The sequence below is a fragment of the Styela clava genome, chromosome 2 (genome assembly GCF_964204865.1).
Source record: "Styela clava chromosome 2, kaStyClav1.hap1.2, whole genome shotgun sequence".
Classification (NCBI taxonomy): Eukaryota; Metazoa; Chordata; class Ascidiacea; order Stolidobranchia; family Styelidae; genus Styela; species Styela clava.
In genome coordinates this window covers 6,408,361-6,434,873 of record NC_135251.1, presented here as the reverse complement: position 1 = coordinate 6,434,873, position 26,513 = coordinate 6,408,361, and the positions used below count along the sequence as shown (strand labels likewise).

At 37.4% G+C, this 26,513-nt stretch overlaps 1 protein-coding gene across 1 annotated transcript; it reads right to left on the bottom strand.

Moving 5' to 3' along the window:
• Window positions 1–6,268: 6,268 nt before the first annotated feature.
• Window positions 6,269–25,610, bottom strand: LOC120336138 (uncharacterized). The gene is made up of 10 exons (XM_039403744.2): window positions 25,522–25,610; window positions 23,228–23,614; window positions 21,994–22,188; window positions 18,394–18,530; window positions 17,220–17,340; window positions 14,572–14,694; window positions 13,055–13,131; window positions 12,238–12,514; window positions 10,860–10,989; window positions 6,269–9,787 (listed from the first exon to the last, which is right to left on the bottom strand). Exons 1-10 carry the CDS (start codon window positions 25,589–25,591, stop codon window positions 9,397–9,399), a joined length of 1,908 nt encoding a protein of 635 aa, XP_039259678.2. The 5' UTR covers window positions 25,592–25,610; the 3' UTR covers window positions 6,269–9,396.
• Window positions 25,611–26,513: the final 903 nt, after the last annotated feature.

Sequence of the window (26,513 nt, the reverse complement as noted above, 5' to 3'; positions counted from 1 at the left end):
TCTTTTTCTGCGTGAATAGCATTAACTATTCTCTTCACAATTTTTTTAGATACCCATTGGAGATTTTAAACCAATAGGTCCAATAGATAATGGACAAAGTGATTTTTTCCAAAAAAAATACTAATAACGAGAAAATGAACATAAAAAAAGAGATTGTTTAAATAATTAAAGCTGGGAGTTGCGACCTATAATTAGTTCTTGACCACCTCATCAAATACATGAATATTACAGACACTAGGCTTTATTGGACCGATGGGTCGTTTTCTTATCATGCTGTTGTTTTTCGTCGTTCTTTTGTTCTGGTTGTTATGAACAAATCGATTTTCCTAATTACTGACCAATTGCTTCGGAAATTTCATTGGTTAAAGGTTTATTTGTCGCTAGAAGGCTATTGCTTTCATGATTTCAAAAAATCTTGGTGTCCTATATGGGAATCGTTTTTTGTGTACGGTGACGTCATGAAAATTGCGCACCTGTAGCGGTTCCGCGTTTGCGTGCTTTACAATTTAGTCGTCAGGCGAAGTCGCAGTACTGGTAGTCTACTGTGACAGATTGCATACCCGTATTACTTTGTTTTGACTTTCGTGTCTATGTAATTAAGCGTTGCTGTCATGTTTCAATAAAATCATTATTACACATGATTCTATACTATAATTGGTTAGTCTCAGTAGCTCTTGCCATTTTCGTGGTTGTCCGTAACTTTGCTCTGAGATGAATTGCCTATGTTCTGAGTGCGCGTGACCATGCTTTCAGCAAATCTCCTTATAAAAAAAATATGACTTAGACAAAAGTAAGCTAAGTATGACACAGCAGGCGCGATCGCAATTTCCAGTAAAAAGAAACAACAAAATCCAGAATAAAATCAGAGGTATCAAACATAAATTACAGCAGTGGGCTCGTTATGCAAGACAGTTTGCTCAAGCCTCTCTCAAATAGTACGGTAGTGCACCAGTACAGCGAGTCCTGGTATCAAAACAAGCCGCAACGATGATCTTGCAATAACTGGTACCAGCACGCAGAGCAGCGGTTTTCAAATGGTGCGCCGCGGCTCACTAGTGCGTCCCAAAAATTTGCTAAGTGCGTTGCGTAAATTAACAGAAATGTGGTAAAGATAACTTATATATGGTTGAATATTTTACATATTGTTTTTAGTATACATGTTCTGTTGTTTCCTAATTATTATTAAATGATTTATTCAAAGTTAGCAATTTGTTACGTGGTGCGCCGTGAGTTTTTTCCCCTGATAAATTGGCGTCACACGGACAAAAATTAGGAAACCGCTGCGACGTAAAGAGTTCCTTCCGGGCCGTATTTTTCTGAATTAAATGTAGTTGAGTAAAAAAATCGATTTTTGTTTTAACATAAACTATTAACATAGTTCAAGTATTCCACTTCGAATTAAATAATTATTATCTGCCCCCAAAATCCCCCCTTTCGTAATTAGGGTTGTTTTCTCGATCCGCAGATTTATATAGCTGTAGTTGATAGACATCTGTATTTTTTCCGCGTGGAATGGTTTTTACTTAAATTCCGTAACATATTTTAAACTGTAATTTAAATGAGATTAAAAATTGCGGTATTGTGTTCGACTTATGTGCAGATAGGAATTGAATGGACTAGGAAATTGCTTTCAGTTTGGCACACATAATCTTGGTAAATGAAGGCGCCATCACTTAAGACAATAATATTAAATGCAAGGTAAGAGAACGTTTTCGTGTAAGGGTCGTGATCTCATTATTGAATAAATTTTAGTTCATTAAGATATTAGGTTTATTTTGAGGTCGATTTGCAATAAAATATTAGTTGTAAACCTGCTCTCGGCACGAAAAAGGTTGCTGACTTTAGATCCAGGGGACAACGTACCCTCCATTATTAGGTCATACAATCCTCGAGGCGCGATTACCTGTCAGTCTAATTGCCACGACAACAATACAGGAGTTATTTACTGGTGATGACGTCCGTTGGATTGAAAACGTTTCAAGAAAACATAAAGGTGAGTTATTTGTTTCTACATAACGTGTTCGTAACACAAGTCCGCCAATTTTCAACAAGCACTGCATTCAGAAAAAGCCTAGCACCTACGTTGATTGCTGGACTTGTTTGATACCGGTACTGAAAAATTGAAAGCATTTGAAGGAGAAACCAGAGTACAAAAAAGTGAGATATTTGATCCTTCATAACGAGTCATTTTCAGCCGGTGTGTCAGATTCTCACACAACGTATCGCACAGACCTTGATTGCTACTGTACAAGATTTAATTTATACTTTTAATTGGAAACGTTTAAATGGGTTGCCAGCCTGATCTGTGTACGTGTGTCGCATTGTCTACTACTGCGGTTACGCATTTGCCTTTCGTTTTCCTATATTTGCGCATTACTCTATTTGTTGAGGGTGGGTTTGATGCTAAACTAGGTAGCGTTAGTGAGTGTTGCATCATTCTAATGAATTGTTGGAATACCAAAAAATATTTTTATTCAATGTAGCAATAACGTCGGCGAAAGTCTAGTTAGGCTCTAGCGTATCAGTGACCAGAACAACAATAAATAAGCTAGTATCAGCAAGGACATTTCTTGGAACTGAAAAGCTCTTTCGAACGAAATCTTCAAATGTAAGTAATTTGCCTCATTCATTACCTATTGGATTAGTAAATTAGGCTAGTGAATGCCGCGACATTTAGGTTGGTTGCTGGAGTACTAGTGAACCTTTCTAATCAAAACATCAAATCTGTCACTGATTAGTCACGCAGTCTGATGATCAAGACAATAATGCAGGTACTAATGTACCGGTAATGTGTCATCAGTTGGGTCCAAAACGTTCCTAAGGGAACCTAAAGGGTGAGATATATTTCCATTAATTTGCGTGTAGTTTGCAGAATAGTCTGTCAATGTTTTAACAATTCCCTTTCTAGACTTTCATCAGAAAATTAACGATGCGAGGGGCAACAGATTATATCCAACGTTAAGGGGGTGAGTAGAGCGGGATTAGGAACCACTGGCTCGGCTAATGGACAGAACAGCGATAAATGAGCCGGAATACTGGTGGGTTAATGGCATTGGTTGGATTGAATATCTAAACAGAAAATCCCTAAGGTGAGTTATGTGTCTATACAATGAGTATATTAAATGCAAGGTAAGAGAACGTTTTCGTGTAAGGGTCGTGATCTCATTATTGAATAAATTTTAGTTCATTAAGATATTAGGTTTATTTTGAGGTCGATTTGCAATAAAATATTAGTTGTAAACCTGCTCTCGGCACGAAAAAGGTTGCTGACTTTAGATCCAGGGGACAACGTACCCTCCATTATTAGGTCATACAATCCTCGAGGCGCGATTACCTGTCAGTCTAATTGCCACGACAACAATACAGGAGTTATTTACTGGTGATGACGTCCGTTGGATTGAAAACGTTTCAAGAAAACATAAAGGTGAGTTATTTGTTTCTACATAACGTGTTCGTAACACAAGTCCGCCAATTTTCAACAAGCACTGCATTCAGAAAAAGCCTAGCACCTACGTTGATTGCTGGACTTGTTTGATACCGGTACTGAAAAATTGAAAGCATTTGAAGGAGAAACCAGAGTACAAAAAAGTGAGATATTTGATCCTTCATAACGAGTCATTTTCAGACTGGTGTGTCAGATTCTCACACAACGTATCGCACAGACCTTGATTGCTACTGTACAAGATTTAATTTATACTTTTAATTGGAAACGTTTAAATGGGTTGCCAGCCTGATCTGTGTACGTGTGTCGCATTGTCTACTACTGCGGTTACGCATTTGCCTTTCGTTTTCCTATATTTGCACATTACTCTATTTGTTGAGGGTGGGTTTGATGCTAAACTAGGTAGCGTTAGTGAGTGTTGCATCATTCTAATGAATTGTTGGAATACCAATAAATATTTTTATTCAATGTAGCAATAACGTCGGCGAAAGTCTAGTTAGGCTCTAGCGTATCAGTGACCAGAACAACAATAAATAAGCTAGTATCAGCAAGGACATTTCTTGGAACTGAAAAGCTCTTTCGAACGAAATCTTCAAATGTAAGTAATTTGCCTCATTCATTACCTATTGGATTAGTAAATTAGGCTAGTGAATGCCGCGACATTTAGGTTGGTTGCTGGAGTACTAGTGAACCTTTCTAATCAAAACATCAAATCTGTCACTGATTAGTCACGCAGTCTGATGATCAAGACAATAATGCAGGTACTAATGTACCGGTAATGTGTCATCAGTTGGGTTCAAAACGTTCCTAGAGAACCTAAAGGGTGAGATATATTTCCATTAATTTGCGTGTAGTTTGCAGAATAGTCTGTCAATGTTTTAACAATTCCCTTTCTAGACTTTCATCAGAAAATTAACGATGCGAGGGGCAACAGATTATATCCAACGTTAAGGGGGTGAGTAGAGCGGGATTAGGAACCACTGGCTCGGCTAATGGACAGAACAGCGATAAATGAGCCGGAATACTGGTGGGTTAATGGCATTGGTTGGATTGAATATCTAAACAGAAAATTCCTAAGGTGAGTTATGTGTCTATACAATGAGTATATTAATACTCAGCTTTTATCAGTGCTGAAGCAACTGGTCACAACTGATACCGTCATACTGCTGCATTAGGATACTGAGTATCTCGAATGGTGAAATTATATAGTAGTAAAACAGGTAGAATAAAACTACATGTTTAGTTTTTCGAGATAACATTCTCTGAAATTTGAAGACTTGACGCTTCCGTGAATTATGGCTATGTTTATTTCTAGGCCGTATTGTATGCATTGCCTGCCCTGAATAAATGGTAAGTAATAATTGATAACTCAGTTCATCGTGCAGTTGTCGGACACATAGTTCAGGAAGCGAAGATAAATCTGTCTAGAGTGAATCGACTTTATTTGTAAACAGACAAACAGTATGCGTAGCAGGTATTGCAACTACGCGGCTATATATATTGTGATTCAGTAAGTTCCTAATTTGATAATCAAGTTTTCTATGCTGCCTGCCAATCTAGGTTAGAAGAGTCTAACTAACCGCATGAGAACAGGGTTCAAATATATGAACACTAATGCCAAAGTGAAGTAGTGCGGGTATCAAATCTTTCCCAGTACCGGGAGTCTTTCCGACTGCGACCAGACTGGGAAAACGAGGCCTCGGTAAGGCCGTGCTCAATTTTTAATTCGGATAACGTAACTTACATAAAAAAAACGAAGTTCATAAATTTTTTATAACAAATAAAAGTCATAGCCTTCTCGCGACAACAACAATCTTCAACTATTAAAAATGCCAAAGCAATTGGTCCTGTAGTTAGGGATAAAAGCGACAACAGTAAACTATCTCAAAAGGTACTTCCTAAGTACGTGAAACAAGATGGCGGACACCGGAACGTAGCATGTGTACAAAGTTCGGGTAAAGCCATAATTACAGGTAGAAATACTACGGTAGTCACTTAGCTATTGCCCGAACTCGTAATAGAACTAAAATAAGGAAAATTTGAATAAAAGTATGGCCTAGCCCTAACCTGGTACACATACTACATTCCGGAATGTTAGTCTACATAGTTCGGGAGTACCCCTAAAAGATCTCGGTCCACCTACGTGTCCAATATTTTTGGTGGTTGATCAACGTATTCCCAACCTCTTCTCCTTTCTCTGCTCTCTGCTTTTGTATTGCCGAATTTGTATGTACTGACTGCGAGCCACTGTAACAAGCGTCAGAACAACCGTACTGAGTGGTTCAAAGGCCTTGCATTACACTTTTACTCTTATTTTTTGTCTCTCCAAAGATGAATTTATATAGTATATTGCGAAAATTTTCAATTTTCATTTCACTCTGCTTTTATGGTTGGTGTTGTTTACTGTATCCAAGATCTGATCACAGCCGTCTGTTTCGTGGCAGGAATGTGAACATGAAATACAAGATTTTGACCTACTCCAAAGGCAAACGGCAACGGCAAACGTTTGACATTTTTCTTGATTGGAACTAGTTCTATTGATATACCTTATTTTACGGTATACGGCACATTGTCAATAAAATGCTTAGATTTGGGTTTTGTGCATACATAGGCGGTGCCGGGCTATAATACGCAACCGGTACTGGCTGTGAGTAATGAAGCACTATCTGATTCATACATCAGGCGCTCTGACACATACAAAGTGATTTAAGGCGCGCTTCAAGGTCTATGAAACACGGTATATAGTTTTTCCACCTCTCCCACGCATATGCTCATTTTTTAGGATGTTCGCAATTCTAGCAAAATACATAGAGGAGACTGTTCAATATTTCACACACACATATATATTAAAAATTATATCAACAAAGTCATATATAAATATCTTGATGCACACGAAAAAATAATAATTCAATGTAAAATAGTTCGAAAATTATTTATAATATTAATGAAACTACAGCGCATTGCAAAAAAAGCTGTAAAACAGTCTGAATCAGTGGTTTTGAACCTTTATTGTGGAGCGGAACCCCCGTGATACCTTTTAAAGCCTCGCTTGTGCAATACCACGGTAATATTAATATATCTTATGGCCTGTTATAGAATTTTTCAAAATATTAATATATATAAAAGAACCGAATACTGGCAAAACAAAATGATTTTTAAAGTTTGCAAGTTCACTATTATTGGCAAACCTAATAGGTTTTTATTCGAACAATATACATAAAATAATAGTCTTTAGAAAAAAATTAAATGTAAACTAAAATGTACTGGTGGACGCATTGTTGAAAACCCCTGGTCTAATGAATGTTTGATGAAAAAAAGGGATCATAACACGAGAGCAATGTTCAAATATATGGACACGTGCACTATCTACCTAGACCAGAGCGAAGCAGTCCTAACCTCAGACGTTACCGGTACCCTCAAAAAGCTTCCGAGTTTTCAGTAGCAAGGATTCTCAGAATAAGCTGTCACGCTTGGCAGAACCGCTTGAAATAAGCGCTAAAACAGTGTTCCCATGCGTGAAAGGTAACACAGAGAAATTTTGAATGGAATGGCAGAATTAATATTTCACCACTGAAAATTTCAAAGCATTTGGTCCAGTATTCGAAGAGAAATGTGATTTTATAATGATGATGAACAAGAACAACAACATAATATTGAAACGATCGTTATTTCCATTGTCGTGTCCAAAAAATACATTGATAGTATTCTATCATTTGTGATGCAATAGTCTTGTGCTATAACTCTCTAATACAGAAGTTACTATGTTAGGCCGTCAATATGGTTGCTTCGGCCTCGATAGTCTTATTACCTCGATAGAGCTATGTTGGCATCGCTTCACATAAAATGCCCACTTATTGTAACTTATAAAATGTGATACATATTTGACTGAACATTTACACTGGTATATAAGCCACGCCGTGAAATTTCAAATAAAATTTTATTCGAGTAAGGAATTAAGGTGTGGTGTCACATTTCAAAATTAAAGGACGAGGATGTTTGAAATTTGAGTGATTCAAATTTTGATCTCCTGGAGGGGGTGTAGGGAAATCACTGCCCGTATATATTGGCCAGTACCAAACCGGAAAGATTCTTCATGTCTTTCTGAAAAAAGTATCTTTCATATCGATAAATACAAGGCCCCGTTCGACGTGGAACAGTTTTGTATAAAATATATAAATGACCTGAATATAATATTCAATTTGAAGTACAATCTTACAAATAGTATGAGAGTCGTTACCAGACTCTGAAATTAGTGCGCATGAGACTTTCATGACGGAATGTAGGAATAAAATTAAAAGTTGCAATATACCAAAATTGACTATTGCAGAAAATTATTGAAGTGAAGTACTCTAGCGGTAATCCTGTACGTATTTCTACAAGGTGACCAAAAACAGAACATAACTGTTATGTAAATTCCCTTCGATTACTGAATTATTTAACTCCAACCATAGAAAAATAGAAGCGTAAGTGTTAAATAAATTGTCTTCATTTTCGTAGACTTAATTATGAAATTTGTGGGTTTTGTTTTTTATTCGAGGAGGGATCGCCCTGTTTTTGCTATGTGCCATTTTGTAATCAGCAACACATGGAAAACAAAAATAATTCAGAAAAAGAGGAGAGCTGCATTGCCGAACCTCTCATGCAAAAGTGTAATAAATGCGTGATGTTGCATAGGAACTTTCAATCTGACTGAGATTCATGATAAAACGTACAGAAATTTAAAGTTGACAGTGACGAAAAATTTTTTTATGATGTTAATCTGAAAAAGGCAACAACGCTTCAAGTAAAAGTCCAAAATCCTTAAACATAGTAAAACAAGCACATATAGTAGTAAAAAGCGATACGTTTTATTCGCATAACCTTTGAGCAAGTAGAACTATTCCTTGACTTCACAATCACAGAAATACCGGTGTAAAAGAAATTGTCTTCGTATTCCTCGAATTAATTATGACATTTGTGGGTTTGGTTGTCATGTGTCAATTTGTAATTAGCAAACACTGAAATTAATTTGGAAAGTGGGGAGGGGTGGTGCATGAACTTTTCGTTCGACTGAAATTCATGGTAAAACAGAATTTTAAAGTTGACAGTGGCGAAAAAATTTTCTATGCTATTATTCTGAAAGAAACAACGATTTACAGTAAAATCTATCAAACCAAAATCTTGAAACATATTAATAAAAGCACGATTTGTGAAAAACAAACAATAAAACTTTATTAGCATAGCCTTTGGATGGGAACAAACATTCCCTGACTTCACAATTCTGGTTATCACAGAAGCCGTAGTGCAATGAATGTAATGAACTGGAAGTCTTTTTTTTAGCATGTATGATCAAGCACCTTCTAGTTCGATAGCTTGTTGGGGTCAATCACAAAATACCTGCATTTTGTATTAAGGATACTTCTTGGTGAAAATTCTGAAATGTTAAAAACGTTTCACGAAAAGTATGCCGTAGACCAATTTCCAAGCGCGAAGATCGTTTTTTTTTATAGAAGTTAATGGTGATAAGAAAAAGGCGCTTCCACAGCGAGAGGTTCACCGCTGTATTTTCTATCACTGATGAATACAACTCATTATTTCTATACGTTTCAAATTTATCGATAAACACTTAATTCGTGCATATCCTACGAATGATATTTATGTATATTATTAAACATTTTGCTACACCTAGGCGACATATGGTGGTAGACCCTCACCCTATTGTAGCACAAAATAATTTACAAACATTATACGATGTATCCTAGAAACCAAACGAATCCTTTTTTTTTTCATTGGAAGAATAGCTATTTTAAAACAATATTGGAACCATATTGAGTTAAATTTTTGCATTTCTAAAAGCTATTCAGGCATTCTGACGGTTGATGAAATGTGGCCCGCGGTTCAATTTTTTGCAGCAATGATGTGTCGTTAAATTCAAGCGGTTAGCGGTTAAAAATTCTTTGCTATCGATAGTACGATTACCGATAACGGTAGTCCAGGGTGTTCACCCCCCTTTGCTGGGGGAGAGTCGCTGTGCGAGGATCATTTCCGTTATGTGGACTATTAGGGTAACCAGGATACCCTCTGTTCTGGTCCATGGGTTCTGGGCGTCGAGACGATGGAGGTGGCGGCGGAGGCGCCACGTCACGCATTGGTGGCACCGCGACTCGGTGACTTGGTGGTAATGGCGGCGAACTAAAGCCTCGAGGAGATGGAGGCGGTGGTGGGTTGGTTCCATGTGAAGATGGTAGTGGCGGCGGATTGATACCACGGGGTGGTGGTAGGTTTTGCTGCTGATACCTTTGTGGAATAGGCGAAGGTGGCGGCTGCATACGTGAATTTGACGGCTCGTAGTTTGATTTCCGAGGCCTGGAAAATAATTTTTATATAGGTTAGTCACAAAACAACGTTAGTTGTGCATCGTATCGTTTGTAGCCTTCTGCTTCGACTCTCGCGTGGTATTTTTGGTGCGTAATCCGTCACCATATTTTCAGTAGCTCTTGGCATATCAGTGGCCGTTCATTACTTAGAGTTGGAGAATATTTTTCGTTACTTCAGAATGAGTGCGGGGACCTCGCTTTGAGCAAAGTCTTTAAAAAAAAATCATTTATAGTTGATATACATGAGCCAGATTGAAGCTTTTTTAATCATCATGTCTTTCATTTGGTTTTGACTAATAGTATAATCCAGGTTTGAATCTAGGAGTTTCCTTTGTCTAGTCTCATTCTGATGCGCAAAGTCACATCAAATCGAACAAGGTATAACAGGTTGAAAAGTCTTGGGAGTGCGGGCTTTGATGTTTTGGGTGTTGGTACGATGTTGTGACACTGGGGAACTAACCAAGTGATGGGCCAGATTTGAGTCTTTTCAAAACTAGCAAGTTTTTACTGAGTTCTTACGGGGAATTCAAAATTCTGGGCTTCATCTAGTATCCAATTTAACACTATGTGGTATTATTAATTCGATTTGATGAACACAAAATTTAAAATCTTTGTACTTATAAACAACTTCTTATTTGGCTTAGTTCAGGAGAGAGATAATGTGTCAAGATCTAACAAAAGAATATGAATACAATTTTTGTCAAAGTGATTTAGAATGTGGGGGTTTGTTCAGAGTGCGTGTTTCTTGAAAAACTATTTGAAAATTGTCAATCTACGAAAAATCATAAACCTTAGCACTGCGTTTCTCAATCATAAATATTTATCGTACTTGTGGATAACATTTTACTTTGCATTTGTTGATACTTATGACGTATTTAGTGTTGTTTTGAAACATATTTAATATATATTCAAACTGTAAAAAACTTAGTGATTCATCACCAAACAAAACGGAAATAAAGTTAATGTGCAAATGAGTAAGGAATGAATGTCTTTAAAATAGGAAATGGGGGGGAGGGGGGATAACCAAAAATATTTGGCTGTTCCGTGAATTATCAACTTACGGTGGAGGCACAGGCATTGGAGGTCTGTCGTCTACGTCACGTGACGCTGCGTCGTCATCCGTGTCGAATTCATCGTCAGTATCGTGCTGGTACTGTTGATTATGATGGGATCGACTTGGGTTGGTATGTCCTGAAAATCAAAAAATTTTGTTTTTAAATAATATTAGTAGTATGGATAAAAAAATAGGCAAATCAATGTAAAACTTTTTCTCGTCTTTCAAACGGGTTTATTTGGTAAGAGAATGGGTTATTGCTAATAATTTCAGATTGGTTTAATGTCGTCTTATGATTTGAAGACGAATAGTAATTAGCTGCAAGACGATGTATAGAAGAATATTGGATAGTAAAAAGAATTGGATACTACATATTAGAAACAATATGAATATGTGGAATAAAAGCGTTGGTTGTTCGGCGAATAAGTGTGGCGCCAGAGAATAATAATTGTTCAGAACACAAGGACCCAAAACACCTGAGTCTTTAGTCATCAATCTTCCCTTGTTTAATTTCTCTTTACTTTGGACAAAACCGTGTTTCCCCAAAAATATTTCAATTCTCCATCGAAAAATAACACTAGGGCTTATATTCGGAAGGATGCCTTCTTTTTCCATTTATCAGAAACATAATTACAAAGTAGATAATTACAAGGTTTTTAAATATACAAAATATGAAAACCGATATCCAATTACCCTTGAAATAACACTTTTTTATTTAAAGTAACTGTTAAACATAAATTATTATTTCCTCAATACGAGTGGGAAATATTTCTTGCTTAAATTTTGTGCTATCGACTAGATCTTATTTTAAGGGGAGGGCTTAAATTAAAATTATTTTTATAAAAAATACAGACAAAAATAAAAATGGAATTAAACTCCGTGTGCCTATCGTAATTTAATAATAAACCAATTTGATTTAAATTATTGTAATCATACGAATGATACTTAGTGAAAGCCTTTGCTCTTGACCTTAGAGCAGGGCTACTCAACTATTTTCATCGAAGGTCCGCACACAAAATTTGAAAAATACCGCGGTCCGATCATTCCAAAATATATATTATAACTATTCAAACAGCATTTCGTATGCATCGACAAAACAAAAATATAATGTTCAATATCACCTTTCGGTGCCGGTAGGACAGGGCTTCAGTTGTGTAGTCGAGCGGCGACTTTGTTACAAATATTTGATATATTCGCCCCCATATTACTCGTAAATATTTACATTTTTGAAAGTCTTCCAGCGCCTTGAATTATCTTAATGACGGTCCATATTTAATACTCAATAGGTCCAAATTTGGTTGAGTAGCCCTGTCCTGGAGGACCGCTCCGTGGTAAACTACGGGGGCGCGAGGGCCCGGTTAAAGTACCCGGTATAAAAGTCTCACCTGCTACTGGCGCGCTAACTTTCGCAGCTGGGGCCATCTGAATGCTGTTTGAAATTTGACCGGCTTTTTTCCCATGACGATACTTTTGGAACAATAAACCAATAACTATTATGGCCAGCAGTAGGCAGCAGCCAAGCGTTATGCTTACTATATAGCCTGGGTGCAAGGCTAAAGGTGATTTATTTAAAACAGCAGTGAATGTGACATTCTCCGGTCTGCAGTATTGATTCTGTCCGATTACCGTTATGTTGTATTGTCCATAGTCTGATGACTTCACCTTTGAAAGACAGATATGTTTTAGAAAAGATTAAATATTGCATTTCTGTAACGTTTCGTTTGACCAAAATCAGACTTCCTTTGACAAGTACTTTACAACAATAAATTGGTCATTGTTGTAAACTGCTTGTCTGAAAACATCTAACTTTGATCAACGATACGTTACAAAAAGACAAATGTTAGTAGTGTTAAATTGCCCTGTGCTTATTTTGAAGCTAACTCATACACGAGCACGGTGGCGAATTTTAGCTTTAGCAACGCAGGCGTACAGCGTACACAACCTGGGGTCGCCAGGTTGTGTACGCCTGCGTTGAGCCGTGCTCTATCTCAGTGGTTCCCAATCTTTTTTTAACAATTCTATTTTTTTTTAATTGAGGGCCAAACAGCAACACTAATAAAACAAATATAAATTAAACAAACCATACTAAAAAAAAACAATAACTTTTATTAGGCTTTTGTTGAAAAAAGGGGCGACCTAAGAAGATTTTAAGGCCATAGGTTGGGAAACACTTCTCTATTCCATCTGTTTCATAAGACTCACCTTGGGAAAATAGAGCAGAACTCCTTGATTGATTCCGTTTGATTTGAAATAGAAATTCCAAAATAAATCGCCATTTTCTGTGAAAATGTAAATACATGAAATTTACACACATTGCTCCAAAATAGCTGTAGGCAAAGTCGGCGATATATTATTCTTTGGTAGGCACAAGAGAACAGTTTAATTTGAAGTAAATAAGCAGTTGGTTGCTTAATTCTTTGACTGAACGGCAATCATTCTTTTATTTTTGTTTGCAGGCTTTCCTATCATTGAAAGAGTTGATAGGGGCGCGGTGAAAGCAAAATTGGGTATTTTTAAAGATTAGGAGAGACGATACTCCCGAAGTAAACCAAGATGGCGGACACTGGAACGTAGTACAGTATGTGTATCAGGTTAAGTTTATGCCATAATTTTATTCCAATTTTCCTTATTTTAGTTCTATTACGAGTTTGGGGACTATCCAAGTGACTCCCTTAGTATTTGCACCTAAAATTATGACCTAACTCTAACCGGGTACACATACTACGTTCCGATGCCTCCATCTTGGTTCGAATACTTCGGGAGTACCGGAGAGACCGCAAATGTTGAGAGTCATTGGAAGCGTCAATGATCATGCAAACTTGAGAATCATTGATATAAGCCTTCATAAGGTATAATTTATTTTTTTCAAAGGTTTTAATTACTTTTTAATTGAATTCATGCCCCTTTTTTTAAACCAAATCTCCTTATTTTTCAATAAAGTACAACTATAGTAACAAAACGTTAGTTAAATTTTGTATTCGTTTTTATGACAGCAATACTTCCCATGGCATTCATAGTATAAGTATAATCTTTGAGCGATTTCCTGTTTTCTGACACGTCCAAATCTACCATTGTATAGGCCCATTGTTCTTGTTATAGTAACATGAGAACTTCCCTAAACCTAGAATGAATGTTTTGATTCAGTTTTGATATTCTTTCATTGCAGCGGTTCCCAAACGGGACCGTGAGAAACAGTTAGTTGAATGCACAAGGCTAGTCGCAAAACTGATTTTACTTCTCCCTTTACTATAAAAATCCCCGGTCTTAATTGATTGATTAGATTATTTCACAAGGTTTTTCACTTTGCTGAGCATGACCTGTTAAAACCTAATGAGATTCGGAATCTACCAATCAAAATACCATTCTAAATACCGCTAGAATGATCAACCGGGACCACGAGGGCTAAAAACTCCCGCGCACGAGCCATGAAAAGCTGGGATCCACATGAACGTAATTTCGGCCATAATTCCAGGTATAAATACTACGGGAGTCACTTGGCTAGTCCCCAAACTCGTAATAGAAGTTGAACTGAGGAAAATTGGAATAAAATCATGGTCCAACCTGGTACACATACTATGTTCCGGTGTCTGCCATCTTGCTCGGCACGGGAGGCGTATAAATACGCCATATTGGAAGAAAAGGGAATGGAAAGAAAGTTGTGGAAAGCATTGATGAATCTCGCTAAACGTAAAAGAAAAAGAGCTAGAATGTTTTCTTACTTTTTGAAACCAACACATTTTTCATTGGTACCGGTGGATTGGACCGAAATCTAACATCGAGTTCTGCTGATTCTCCTGGTATTGGAGTTGCTTCGATCTTCATCCGTTCAGCAGTAGGAATTGCTGAAAAACAAGATAAACTTTGAGAAAGAAAAAAGCGAGCATGACGGCCCAACCGTCAATACCGTGTCTGCCACGTTTTAAAGATGAGTTTGATGATTTAAATATTAATAATATAAACGTTTCACTCTTACTTCGCCTTCATTATACTCATTCTCGTGTATGACGGCATCTATAATTTGATTTGTTTATCCCCCGAATTAGTTTAGGTATATGGTTGCGTGGGTATGGTTTTAGATATAAGGGGCGTCATCAGAAACTCGCCCCGGGCAGCAGAAAAGTTTGACACTCCGCTGCTAATCATGGTAACTAGCGTCTCAGGTAAAGATATCGGATTTACTTAGTGGAAAGAATAAATACTGATAAGCGAGTTGCAAATATGCCCCAGGTGAGGTTCCGACCCATGAAAAAGGAGGGAAAAAGTACTGATAGAAAAGTTGCAAGTTTGCTCAAAGCGAGAACAAGCACCGATAGAAGACTTAACCATTTCAGTGTATATATGATCATGTTTGCGACAAGGATGTCATTGGGTAGAGGTTGACACGCGACTGGAATAACTCCAAGACGACACTGCCTGGGAAATAGCTATGCAGGATATTCTCTATACCACCGACCACCTTAAGCTAGCATAAGTTAGGTTATTTCCTTTCCCTACTCGGATTCTCTTTATTGTTCAATACTAAATCAGAGTAATAACGGAATATCACCATTTAATATCTAATATAATATATATATTATAAGCCTCCGTGATTCAACTTTTCCAGATAAAACTTTTCAAAATGTCGAATTAAATTTATATTATTGTTCCTAAGAAAGCTATATATATTTATTTACTATAGTTTAGCCTAGGAGAAAACTTTCGAAACACCGACACTGGTTCTCGACCCAGACGAAGTTTTGACTACTACTACTCCTTTGTCCGATTCAAGTAAACATTTATGTTTATAACACTATCTCGTTCAAGCATTTTGTGGCAACTGACAGATACGGATCCAAAGTAGGGAGTAAACAGGTAGAAAGGACTTGCAGTTCAGTACACAATACCCTGTATTGCCATCTTTATTTTTCAATTTTCACTCCAGGAAAATTTAAAAATACGGCGGCTCCAACACTAGCTAAATTCGGCAAACTTTGATTTTAGGTTTGGGCTAGGATTGCACAATATTATGATATGAAAGGTATTTCTATAGTTAAAAATATTCGATTTGATTTGAATTTAGAAGATAAATATATTTTAATTCAGCCATTTAATGATCGAGATACAACACAGTGGTGTACAGAAATTCCACCATGAAATTTACACAGAAAATTGAGAGAGTGTCCCAAAAATATAGCATTATACACAGAATCAATTTCAAGCCAATTTTCTATTAAATACTTTTGATAAGAACATGCCATGAATCTCACTTTATATTTGCGGGTCAAGATTAGTCAGAGGCGTATTCAGGAATTTTCAAAGGGGTTCTGAAATTTCTAATTGCCAAGTTAGACCGCAACAGCTAGGCGGGAATCTTGAGGTACTAAAAAGCGTTTCAAGCTACGAAAAATTGCTATGTATGATACAGAAAAATTGCTATGTATGATACAGAAAAATGATTTTTTTTACATTTTAAACGAAAGGGGCGACTTGCAAAACCGACATCCTTCTTCCTCCCCTTGGGAACGCCCCCGGGGTTAGGATTGAATTTTGGGTGCTCCCGAAGTATGCGAACCAAGATGGCGGACATCGGAACGTAACATGGGTAACATGTTAGGGTTAGGCGATAATTTTTTTTCAATTTTCCTTATTTTAGTCCTATTATCAGTTCGAAGACTAGCCAGGAGCTTCCCGTAGTATTTATACCTAAAATTATAGCCTAACCCTAACCTAGTACACATATTACATTCCGATGTCCGCCATCTTGGTTCGCATACTTCGGGAGCCCCGAATTTTGTATGGGGAAAATATTCCAATCGAGGAGTTTCCATGGGTAGAACTTTCCGTATAATAATTTTCAAAGTGTAAAATATTGTTTTCGTATCGCAAAACTCTATTAGGACACAGTAGCCTACTCACAATGTTTCGAAAGTTTCGCCGAATTAATTCTGAGAAAAGTCTACAAAAATGAGAACACCTCTTATTGGAAATGGATTTTTCCACCAGTTTTGTTCACTATGTAATTTTAGAGTAAGCAAAAATACAATATATTTTGAAACAGATGAGCATAGAATTTGCATATTTACTCCCGGAAGGGAGGTCGATAAGACGGCTTATCCATATGGCTAACCAAGACCCTTTGTCTGGTTACCAGCCCATGTCGAGTATGGGATTAGTTAGTCAGGTATTACTTTCAGATGCATGGACTTGGTGGTGGAGGAAGACGTAACCGACCAACAGTTACGTGAACCACTCTACGGCGGCAAGGAGTCTAGCAATCCTCCCGCACATAATTTGCCCCGCATGGGATTGGAACCTGCGAACCCACGCGGGGGTAATCAGAGGTGCGGGGACGAGCGTATCGCTAGCGCTTAGCTTACTTGAGACTTACTTGTAACGTTTATAGTCACATTTCCCGTTAGAGTGACGTTGGGATTGTCCACAAGAGTCCAGCGACACATTATCGTTTTGCCGTGGTGTTTATCGATATTGATGCTCTTTATTTCGAAGGTCTGTGAAACATGATTATTAAAATTAACTGGGCTGTGTTCCTTTGAACTTGTAAAATTCGTTAGATATCGGTGGCCGATTGTACAATGCCTTGTTACGTGCGATAGACTAAAAGTTGAGTTGTATGAAAAAGATTAGTATTATTGGCTGCTCACACCGAGCCGAGCCAACAATACGGGAACCCTGTTCTTCCAACTATAGTTGCTTTCTGCATATTAGTGACCGATTGTTTGACTTTATAAAATATATCAGCAATTTTCAAAAAATATTACAAAAATGACATAGTCATTTATATCTTACTATCTGTTACCATTATTATTTGGAGGATCGGAATCGATCGGGCTCGCTCTTGCTGATTTTCAATCCCTGAATGACATTAGGGCAGGGGGGCTGGGGGTGGGGGTGGGGTGTTGTGGCAGGGAGCAACAGATCCAAGCTGTAGAATTCGCGTTATTACACATGTTCATCTCGTTATGATGTATTTTTATTTTAAGTGAAGGATGACATTACGCGTATAGTATTGTTTGGCTGATTGTAGTGACGTTAAGTCAACTATGGCTGACTGCCCTTTCCCGCCAATGTGATCGTCTGTCAGATTTCAAAGGCATTATTGTCAGAAACTCGTCCTGGGCAGTAGAAAAGTTGGGCGAACCCAAGATTTTGAACTGTAATACCGATACAGTTAGATTTAAAGTTTTAATCTCTAGGCCAGGTGAATTAATTATTTTTTTTCGGTGGGCCATCTTACCAAGTTCAGACTAGATGGGTAACACAATAATGCGGCTATCGCTTAGCATTACAGTAAGATAGGCGCCGGACAAAGCGGCAAAAGAATTAACTCATCGAAAAGAGAGAAAAAAACATTATGTATTTTCTACCCATGTGAGCGCTTTTTTAAACATAAACTGTCGGATTAGGATTTTATGCATGATGGGGAAGATATGAGTGCTGATAACTGCTACACTAAAGGGCTCGGTGGGCAGGGTTTGCGGTCAGCGGGCTGCCTGTTGCACACCCCTGCTTTATGCCATTGCGCTGCCCAAAATGGAACTTACCTCGTTTGAGGACGATTGATCGTATCCAACGACAACGGAAGAGTATTTTGACCTATCATTACATTGAAATATTGCACTAGAATCTTTAGCAAGATCGGATGTATCCGAACTTCCAGGCGAGATCCCCACGAGCTTTGCTGTAAAAAGAAAAGTGAAATTTAAAAGCTTGAAATCGATTCAAATGATTGATGGACTCGCCGTCTTAACTTATTTGAACAAATTACTGGTCAACAACTCACACATCTAGCCTAGATTGGTAACTTGACTAGAATAAGTAGATTCTATATGATTTAGACGTGTTTTCGGCTTTTCCCCTCCGTCGATATTAACTTCTTGACGCTGTGAGATGTCCACTCTCCTATGTTATGTAGCATATAAAATGACCTTCAAAATAAGACCTTATCATACTAGCTTTTGTTATTGGTTAGCGCGCAACGCCAAGTTTATTGAATTATTTTCTTGTTCTGCGACGTTTTTCTATCGCAGCGGGAAGTACACTCGTGAAATGTAAGCGATATTTTATTACCTCCAAATGTCATATAACGTTCATTCTTATATTGCTGGGTAGGAAATGAGCTATTCTTCCACACAAGACCATAACAAACATTTCAGACCTCATTGTTTACACACAGCGTCTGAAATTGCGCTAATGCACCGATTCGCTAGGAACAGGTAATAAAAAATAATTAAAATCCTGCCTGAACAGGTCCTTGCATGAGTATCCAGTGATATTTAACGATAACAGCTGCTATGCGGGGAAGCCAGGAATTGTTAAAGGAGGTCTGGAATTTTGTAATAGTTAATTTAGAGTATAAAAGCTAGTGGATCCATGGGTTTTCAATATCTTGAATAGTAGCATTGTACGCTACCAAAATTGCGATGTATGAAACAGAAAGAGGCGCTCCAGAAGTATGTGAACCAAGATGGCGGACACCTGAAGTAGTATGTGTACCAGGTTAGGGTTAAGCCACAATTTTATTCCAATTTTCCTTATTTTAGTCCTGTTACGAGTTCGGGACTAGTCAAGTGACTCCCGTAGTATTTGTACCTGAAATTATGGCTTAACCCTAACCTGGTACACATACTACGTTCCGGTGTCTGCCATCTTAGTTCACATACTTCGGGAGTACCGGTAGGAATACGATGTGAATGTAAGGTGGTGTGTAAGCACGCACAACTATATTGCTATTGCAGACTTTATTCACATTCGAAACAGAACACATTCCAGATTGATAAACTTAAACAGTTGATGCACACAGTTACAACTCATGTAATGAATAATGTATTAATGTACCACAGTCCACGTAATAAGTACACGAACCTAGTGTCACCCTCAGACATGAACGGACACAGGTCAAAGGTCACTATATTACAGTGAACTCGAGACGTGTAATGTGCAGTCTCTACACAGGTATAAATCTAACATTTTCTATCAGTGGTCAGGAAAATTTTACGAGCTAGCTGGTCAAATACAAATTTGCGGTAGCATGCGGGCCGCATTAATTTCCGCATACGAAAAATCGTCACATTAACTTCAAATTATGGCGCACTCACGACTCCTGATACTACGTTAAAAGTCTGTCACAACTAGAAGTGTATGTAGCTATTTTTTCATCAAACAGTTCAACACAATACATTGTTTTTATTTACTTATCATCGATGTGAAGGATGATGTTATTTATGTGTGCCGATCAAAGCGGTAAAATCAGCTGATGGCGTCGCTGTCCTGCAATACGTTTTTCAAAGGGCGATCTGGCAAGCGAGTAAGAAGATATTCTTGGTACCGCGTTTCGCCGAAAATAAGACCTACCTTGAAAATGAAACCTAGCCTGAATTTAAAAATGATTTTAACATAAGCCCTCCCCTTAATAAGACCTAGTCAATAACGCGATTTTTTTTTATCTAGTCGATAGCAAGAAATCTCTCCTACACGTTTTAAATGAATAACAATCTATGTTATGCAGTTATTTTGAATAAAAACGTGGTATTTATATGTAAATGGATATCGGTTTTCCTAATTTGTATATTCAAAAAACTCGTTATTCTCTACTTTGTAATTTTGTTTTGGATAAATGAAAATGTAAGACATCCCCCGAAAATAAGCCCTAGTATTATTTTTCGGGAGGAAATTGAAATAAGACCCTGTTTTATTTTCGGGGTAACACGGTATAATTTATTTTGGATTGGCTGTTGACAGCGAGATGTACCTCCTAACGTACTTATTACACGCCGCACATTTTTGCACTTTCACACAGATGATCAGTGGCACATTCTCGGTATCGGTAGAACATTAAAATAATTCGAAATACTGGTTATTACTTATCGATCTTAAGATCGGTAAGTATATTGATAGGTATTTGTCTGTCTGTCTGTGTGTCTGTGTGTCTGTTAGATGCACGTGATATCTCACGAAAGCGAGATTGAATCTGCTCCAGATTTTGAATGTGCATTCATCTTATCTCGGACCAGAATCCTATTGATTTTGGGCGAATTATGTCGTATATTTAGCGAGTTATCAATCAATTATTGATAAAGTGATCTAGATTTTTGTAAAGCGAGAGAATTTTGAAACCCGCCGAGTGTGTGTGTGTGATGCGCAGTGCGCAAGTTACAAGAGCGGATGAATCGAAACTGCAGTTTCTGTTTTGGGGGATCCCCTAACTATCGATCGATAAGTCTTCGGTTTCCAACCGATATTCTCGTTTTGAACGTTTATAACTTTTTAACAATCATGACCGACATCTCAAACGAAAGCAAATTTCATCTTGCAGTGAGATAAATGTTACATTTTGAAATAAAGTTTGTCTAAAAGTGAGAAATTAATTTCAGCCTGAAAATAATTTTTCTGCTTGTAAGTGAGTTATGATCCCTAATCTAGTATATTGATGAGAAATATATTACCAATCACATATAGCTCCTTGTATGCTTTTAGCTGATACTTGAATTGCTCCGTGGCTATTGTATAACCGAAATTATAGCGAAATATTATATAGCAATTCTGATGCATTCTTGTGTCGGATGATCAATAAGTTCAATAAGCGGCTATGACGTACTGATTACGTAGCTACGCAATAGCGATCATGTGACGTCCCGAAGATGTTACTACGTACAGTCAAGACGTGTAGCGTCGCAAATTGCGTAAGATAACAATTACGGAAAAGCTCCTGATCACGTTCTCATCAGTCGACGAGTTACGATAAAACTTAAACATTAAATCTCCTAATAATTGCGATGCTGGCAGCAAACAGGTTTTGAAATGCTCGAGACCGAAATATTTTTTCAATCCAGGCACTTTGGAAAGTTCGAATCTCGTCGCGAACTTTCCTGTGTTTTTCAGACATTTTATTGCCAAATTTTGAAAATCGAAATAAACCAAACTGATAATTACAACTAACGATAGTTCAACAAGAAAACAACATACAACTGACGCTACTTGTTACAAAACAAGCGCGGTACAGCAGCACATGTTCAAGGGCTGCCAAAAAGTAGTTCACGGGCCGCATTTGCCCCGCCGGCGCAGTTTGCCGATTACTGCATTAAACCCATACTCCATCGCGCTTACTTGAATAGTAGAGTAAATCGACTAAAGATTTTCCTCACCTCCGACCACACAAAATTGCTTTTGTATCCAATTTCCGTCCACGCCACATTGCATCAGCATTTTGCCTTCATCATAGCTTTTCCCTGAACAATTTGTAAGTATTCGGCAATCAATTGTGGAATTTTCTTTGTACGAATGTTGCGTTTTCTTGATATCCCATATGTGTGTTGGGCTTCTATTTCCGGACGTGCAATCTATAAATAGATAGTGTAGATGAATTCGTTATGTTGAGCGCCGGAATCACCAATAGGCATGGCAGGCTGAAAGCCTATATGGGAAGTGGTTTTCAATCTTTTTTGGTGTAGAGGAACTCCGACGCAATATTTTAGAGAAGAGGTGAGCAAAGTTTTTGAACCAAGGGACCAACAAGGTCGAGCCATGTAAGTGTGACGTAATAAATTACATTTTATGAACAACATTCACAGTGTTCCAAAAGCAAAATTGTAATCAATAATCCTCATGCCAAATTAAACGCAATCTCAACAAATTCAGTGAGCAATTTTTATAGTTGAAACATCAAAATTTGGTTTGAGTTTAGTTGTGGCAGCATCAAGCGGGTGAGATTGAATTACGGGCTGGATTTGGCGTGCGAGGCTTAGTTGATATATCTGAAATTAATCAAACCTAGTACTGGCAAAACAGAAGTATTTAAAAAGTTTAATGATAGTGGCAAATCTATTACACTTTCTTTTTAAACATGATCTATTTATATAATAATCTTGACTCTCAAATTTAAATGCAAACTTGTGCAACACTGAACTGTCCTAGCAGAACCCTGGTTGAAAATCATTGAACTGAGGAATCAATCCTGAACATGGATCAGACGATAGACCGCCGTGCACCATATTATTATGCCGTCTTATCAGCTCTCCAGAATAAAAAGGATATCTTTTCTTTGATTTTTTCAATTTTTGGAGCCAAAATCGGAATCAAATTTTTCTTTAACTCTCAGTCGAAAATGTAAATATTTTTTCAAGCCGGACTCCACAGAGTAATAAAATAACAATTATTTCTCCACCCTAGATGGCGCTACTCACTTCCTACAATTCTGAATTGTTTTTACCCCAGGGTGGGGGCCAGAGTCGTATATAATCAAACTCCAAGAAATTATGATTAGAATTACAAACTCTCAATAATGATTAAAGTCCAAAAAAATTTAAATTTTATCCAAAATCAACTTTGAAAAGTTTTCTTGACTCTGCAGTATTTTACACTCTAGATGGCGCTACTCACTTCTCGCTATTTGAACATCTTTTCTAACTATGTCCGTAACAGCAGTCGCGTTCATTTCCACAGTTAGCGTGCTGGATTCAATCTTAGACGCTGTAAGTTCGAGACGAAAGTCTACAATTCCTTTCCAACCTAAATCGATTGTGTCATATCCCGGGATGACGTCACTAATGTTATACGTCATCGATTGATTCGTGTTCACTGTAACACTCATTTTTCCATTTGGAAAAGGACTATTGCTCGAGTTACGCCAAGTTAAAATGGCATTTGTAGTCGACTCGCATGGGAATTCGATATGATATTCGACTGATCTCAGAACGTTAGGAGGGTCGAGACTTGATTGTCCGTTTATTTTGGTCAGTTCGATGCTCATATCTCCAAAGTCGCAATCTGAATGAAACAAAGTGTGGATTAATAGTAAGTTAAATATTATTCACTGTCAAATTATATTAATCCTTAAAATAAAGCTCTCCCAACCAGCGAGGAATTTAAATACGTCAATAGAGGAAATTTGATTGTAATATTACTATGATTTTTCACATATTAGTATATAGGGTGTCCATAAAGTCTTGAAAAAAATTAAATTGCAAAGAAAATTTGTCGATATCATATATTGTTTTGCTCTAACGGATGTATTGAATGAAGCGAAAATACTTTATTAAAAAAACTGGATAAGATATATTGAGAACTGACATCATATTGAAATTTTGAAGGAACTTTATGGACACCCTGTATTTATTTATAAAATTATGAACTAATCACAATTTACTAAAATCAGAGTACTGGTTGCGGGATATCATTAGGTAATGGTCCACTAAATATTGAAAAACAAACGAAAACAGACTTTATATTCATACCAAAGGGGAATGACGAATTTTACAATAAGTAGAGGAAGGAATGTGGCAAAAATGGTTGCAAATTACACTCTATGCTGTTTGCAAACACTGTGGCCTAATGGTTAAAGCATTAGACCTAACTATAATATCCCAGGTCAAATTATCCTGTTCAAATCCCATGCAATGCAAAATGGAAAAGATGGTGGTCCTGTTTCACCTTCTCGTTGCGCGCTGACACAATTGTATATCTGTAACGCTTCGTCTGACCGAGTTCAAGAGCGTTTTAGCCAGCTTAAAATTTTGGGGGAGCCATTTTTTCGTATAATGACGTAATACGGCACACACTCGTGCGATTTGCTCCGAAAAATGCCAGATTGAACAATCGCTCGACAGACGTATTTTGCTGTCGAAGTTATCCAAGATATATAATCGCGCATTTTCATCTATAACATTAGGTTTATTTGGTGAAAGGATTATTAATAGTAAGCCTAAAAACGCTCGATTTTTAGTAAATCGTTCAAGAATAGAGTAAAATGGCGTTGGAAAGGGCGTATGAATTTATGCCTCGCGGTAAATGCCGCCAAATTGCTTAACCCCTTTGCCACCACTATATCCATTATGACCTTTTCGCATTAATTCAAATTAAACAGTTCTTATAGTTCTTGCGCCCACCGGGATTGCTCATGAGTGCATCTTTCGAATTCGTAACAGCTCATGCAATTTAGTACACTGATTGGCGATAAACAAATACCCCTATCGCTTTGGTTTCATCATAGTTTGGTCGATGCACACATATTATGATAAAACTCTATATGAATGCTTTTAGACGGCGATAACTTTTTTATTGGTATTAATATATAACGATCGCACCCAATTCCTTTTTAGGCGCAAATGTGTTTCTCCTCTTTTTCCAGTAGTTTATCAAAATCCACTTAATATATACCGTAACCCCATTAATTGGTTGACCGAATGTCACCGTCAGATGTAGGACGGAAATTGGTTGAGGAGCTCAGCGAACATCATCTTTACCTTTATATATGGTAGTTTAATGGTTGACCGAGCATCTCGCTGTTCGAAGAACAAATAGTGGCTAATCAATTAGCCTAATATCACCTCCAAATGTAGGGCCGATAGTGGTTAATTGGTTAACCGAATATCACCGCCATTCGTAAGACAGATAGTGGTTAATTGGTTAACAGAATATTGCTGCCATTTGTAAGGCAGAATGTGGTTAATCGGTTCACCGAATATCACCGCCATTTGTAAGGCAGATAGTGATTAACTGGTTAACCGAATATCATCGTCATTTGTAGGGCAGATAGTGGTTCATCGGTAAACCAAATATCACTGCCAATGATAGGACATACATGGGTTAATTGGTTAACCGACCATACATAATATAATAATATAAACAATATACATAAAATAAACTTTAAATATTCAAAGACTACGTTTACTTACTTTGCCCCAATACCACTGCAGTATATCCCGAAATTAAGACAATAAATCCATAAAGTATTTTATAATCCATGACTGAGGTTTAACTAACTACATGTTTCAAAAATATATCAAACATAAAATAAAAATAGAAAGATTGAAATAATTACGAATATATGTAATGCAAGTTAAAATCCAAAGATGACTTTGTCCATAGATCAGCCGGACCCGTGGCCCCCGAAGTGACCACAGAGCAGTTGGAGTGTGGCTACAAGGCCAGGCGCGAAACTGATTTTATTTTCACTTCACAAGAATCCCCCATTCTTCATAGTTTTATTGCTTGATGGGGGTATTTCACAAGGTGTTTTCATTTTTTTTCTACATGAAATGTTTAAACATATTAAGATTTAGAATCTACCGATCAAAAGACCGCTAGAAATGTAACTGAAATGAAAATCAGGGGTTCACGAGTGCTAGAAGTCTTCTGAAGCGGACCATGGTCAATAAAAGATTGGTAACCACTGCCTCAGATTGTGCGATTCCAAGGTGCTGCATTCTTTAGAAAATAGGAGGACCTCCTGAAGTATGCGCACCAAGATTGCGAAGGTTTAGGGTTCAGGTTATGCGACATCTTGGTGCGCATACTTCAGGAGTACCAAATAGGGTATAAATAAACAAATAGAATACTGCTGGTAGTGCTGTATTTCCCAAAATCTGCAAGACTGCGCACAATAACTACCCTTCAAATAACACATTGAAATAGGAGCGTACCGAAGGTCTATTTTGAAATATTCATTCGTCCTGTCCTATGAATAAAAAATGTTTGGTGGATCATGAGCTAGAGTAGCACGCAACTCACACTTTGGCTTTTGTACAGTTTGAAATGTTTTGCATAAATATGTATTATCAGATTACAATAACACCAACTAGCTAAACAATATTCGTAAAACTGATTCCTCCCCGACTGTGAAACCCTCCTATACTCAAATAAATTGAAATAAGAAAATTGTAACACA

Coding starts and splice junctions, on each gene's coding strand:
- LOC120336138 (XM_039403744.2), bottom strand. CDS start 25,591: ATGGATTATAAAATACTTTATGGATTTATTGTCTTAATTTCGGGATAT. Junction 18,531..21,993: donor GCAATTTTGTGTGGTCGGAG/GTGAGGAAAATC, acceptor TTCTTTTTACAG/CAAAGCTCGTGGGGATCTCG. Junction 12,515..13,054: donor TTCTGCTCTATTTTCCCAAG/GTGAGTCTTATG, acceptor TGTCTTTCAAAG/GTGAAGTCATCAGACTATGG.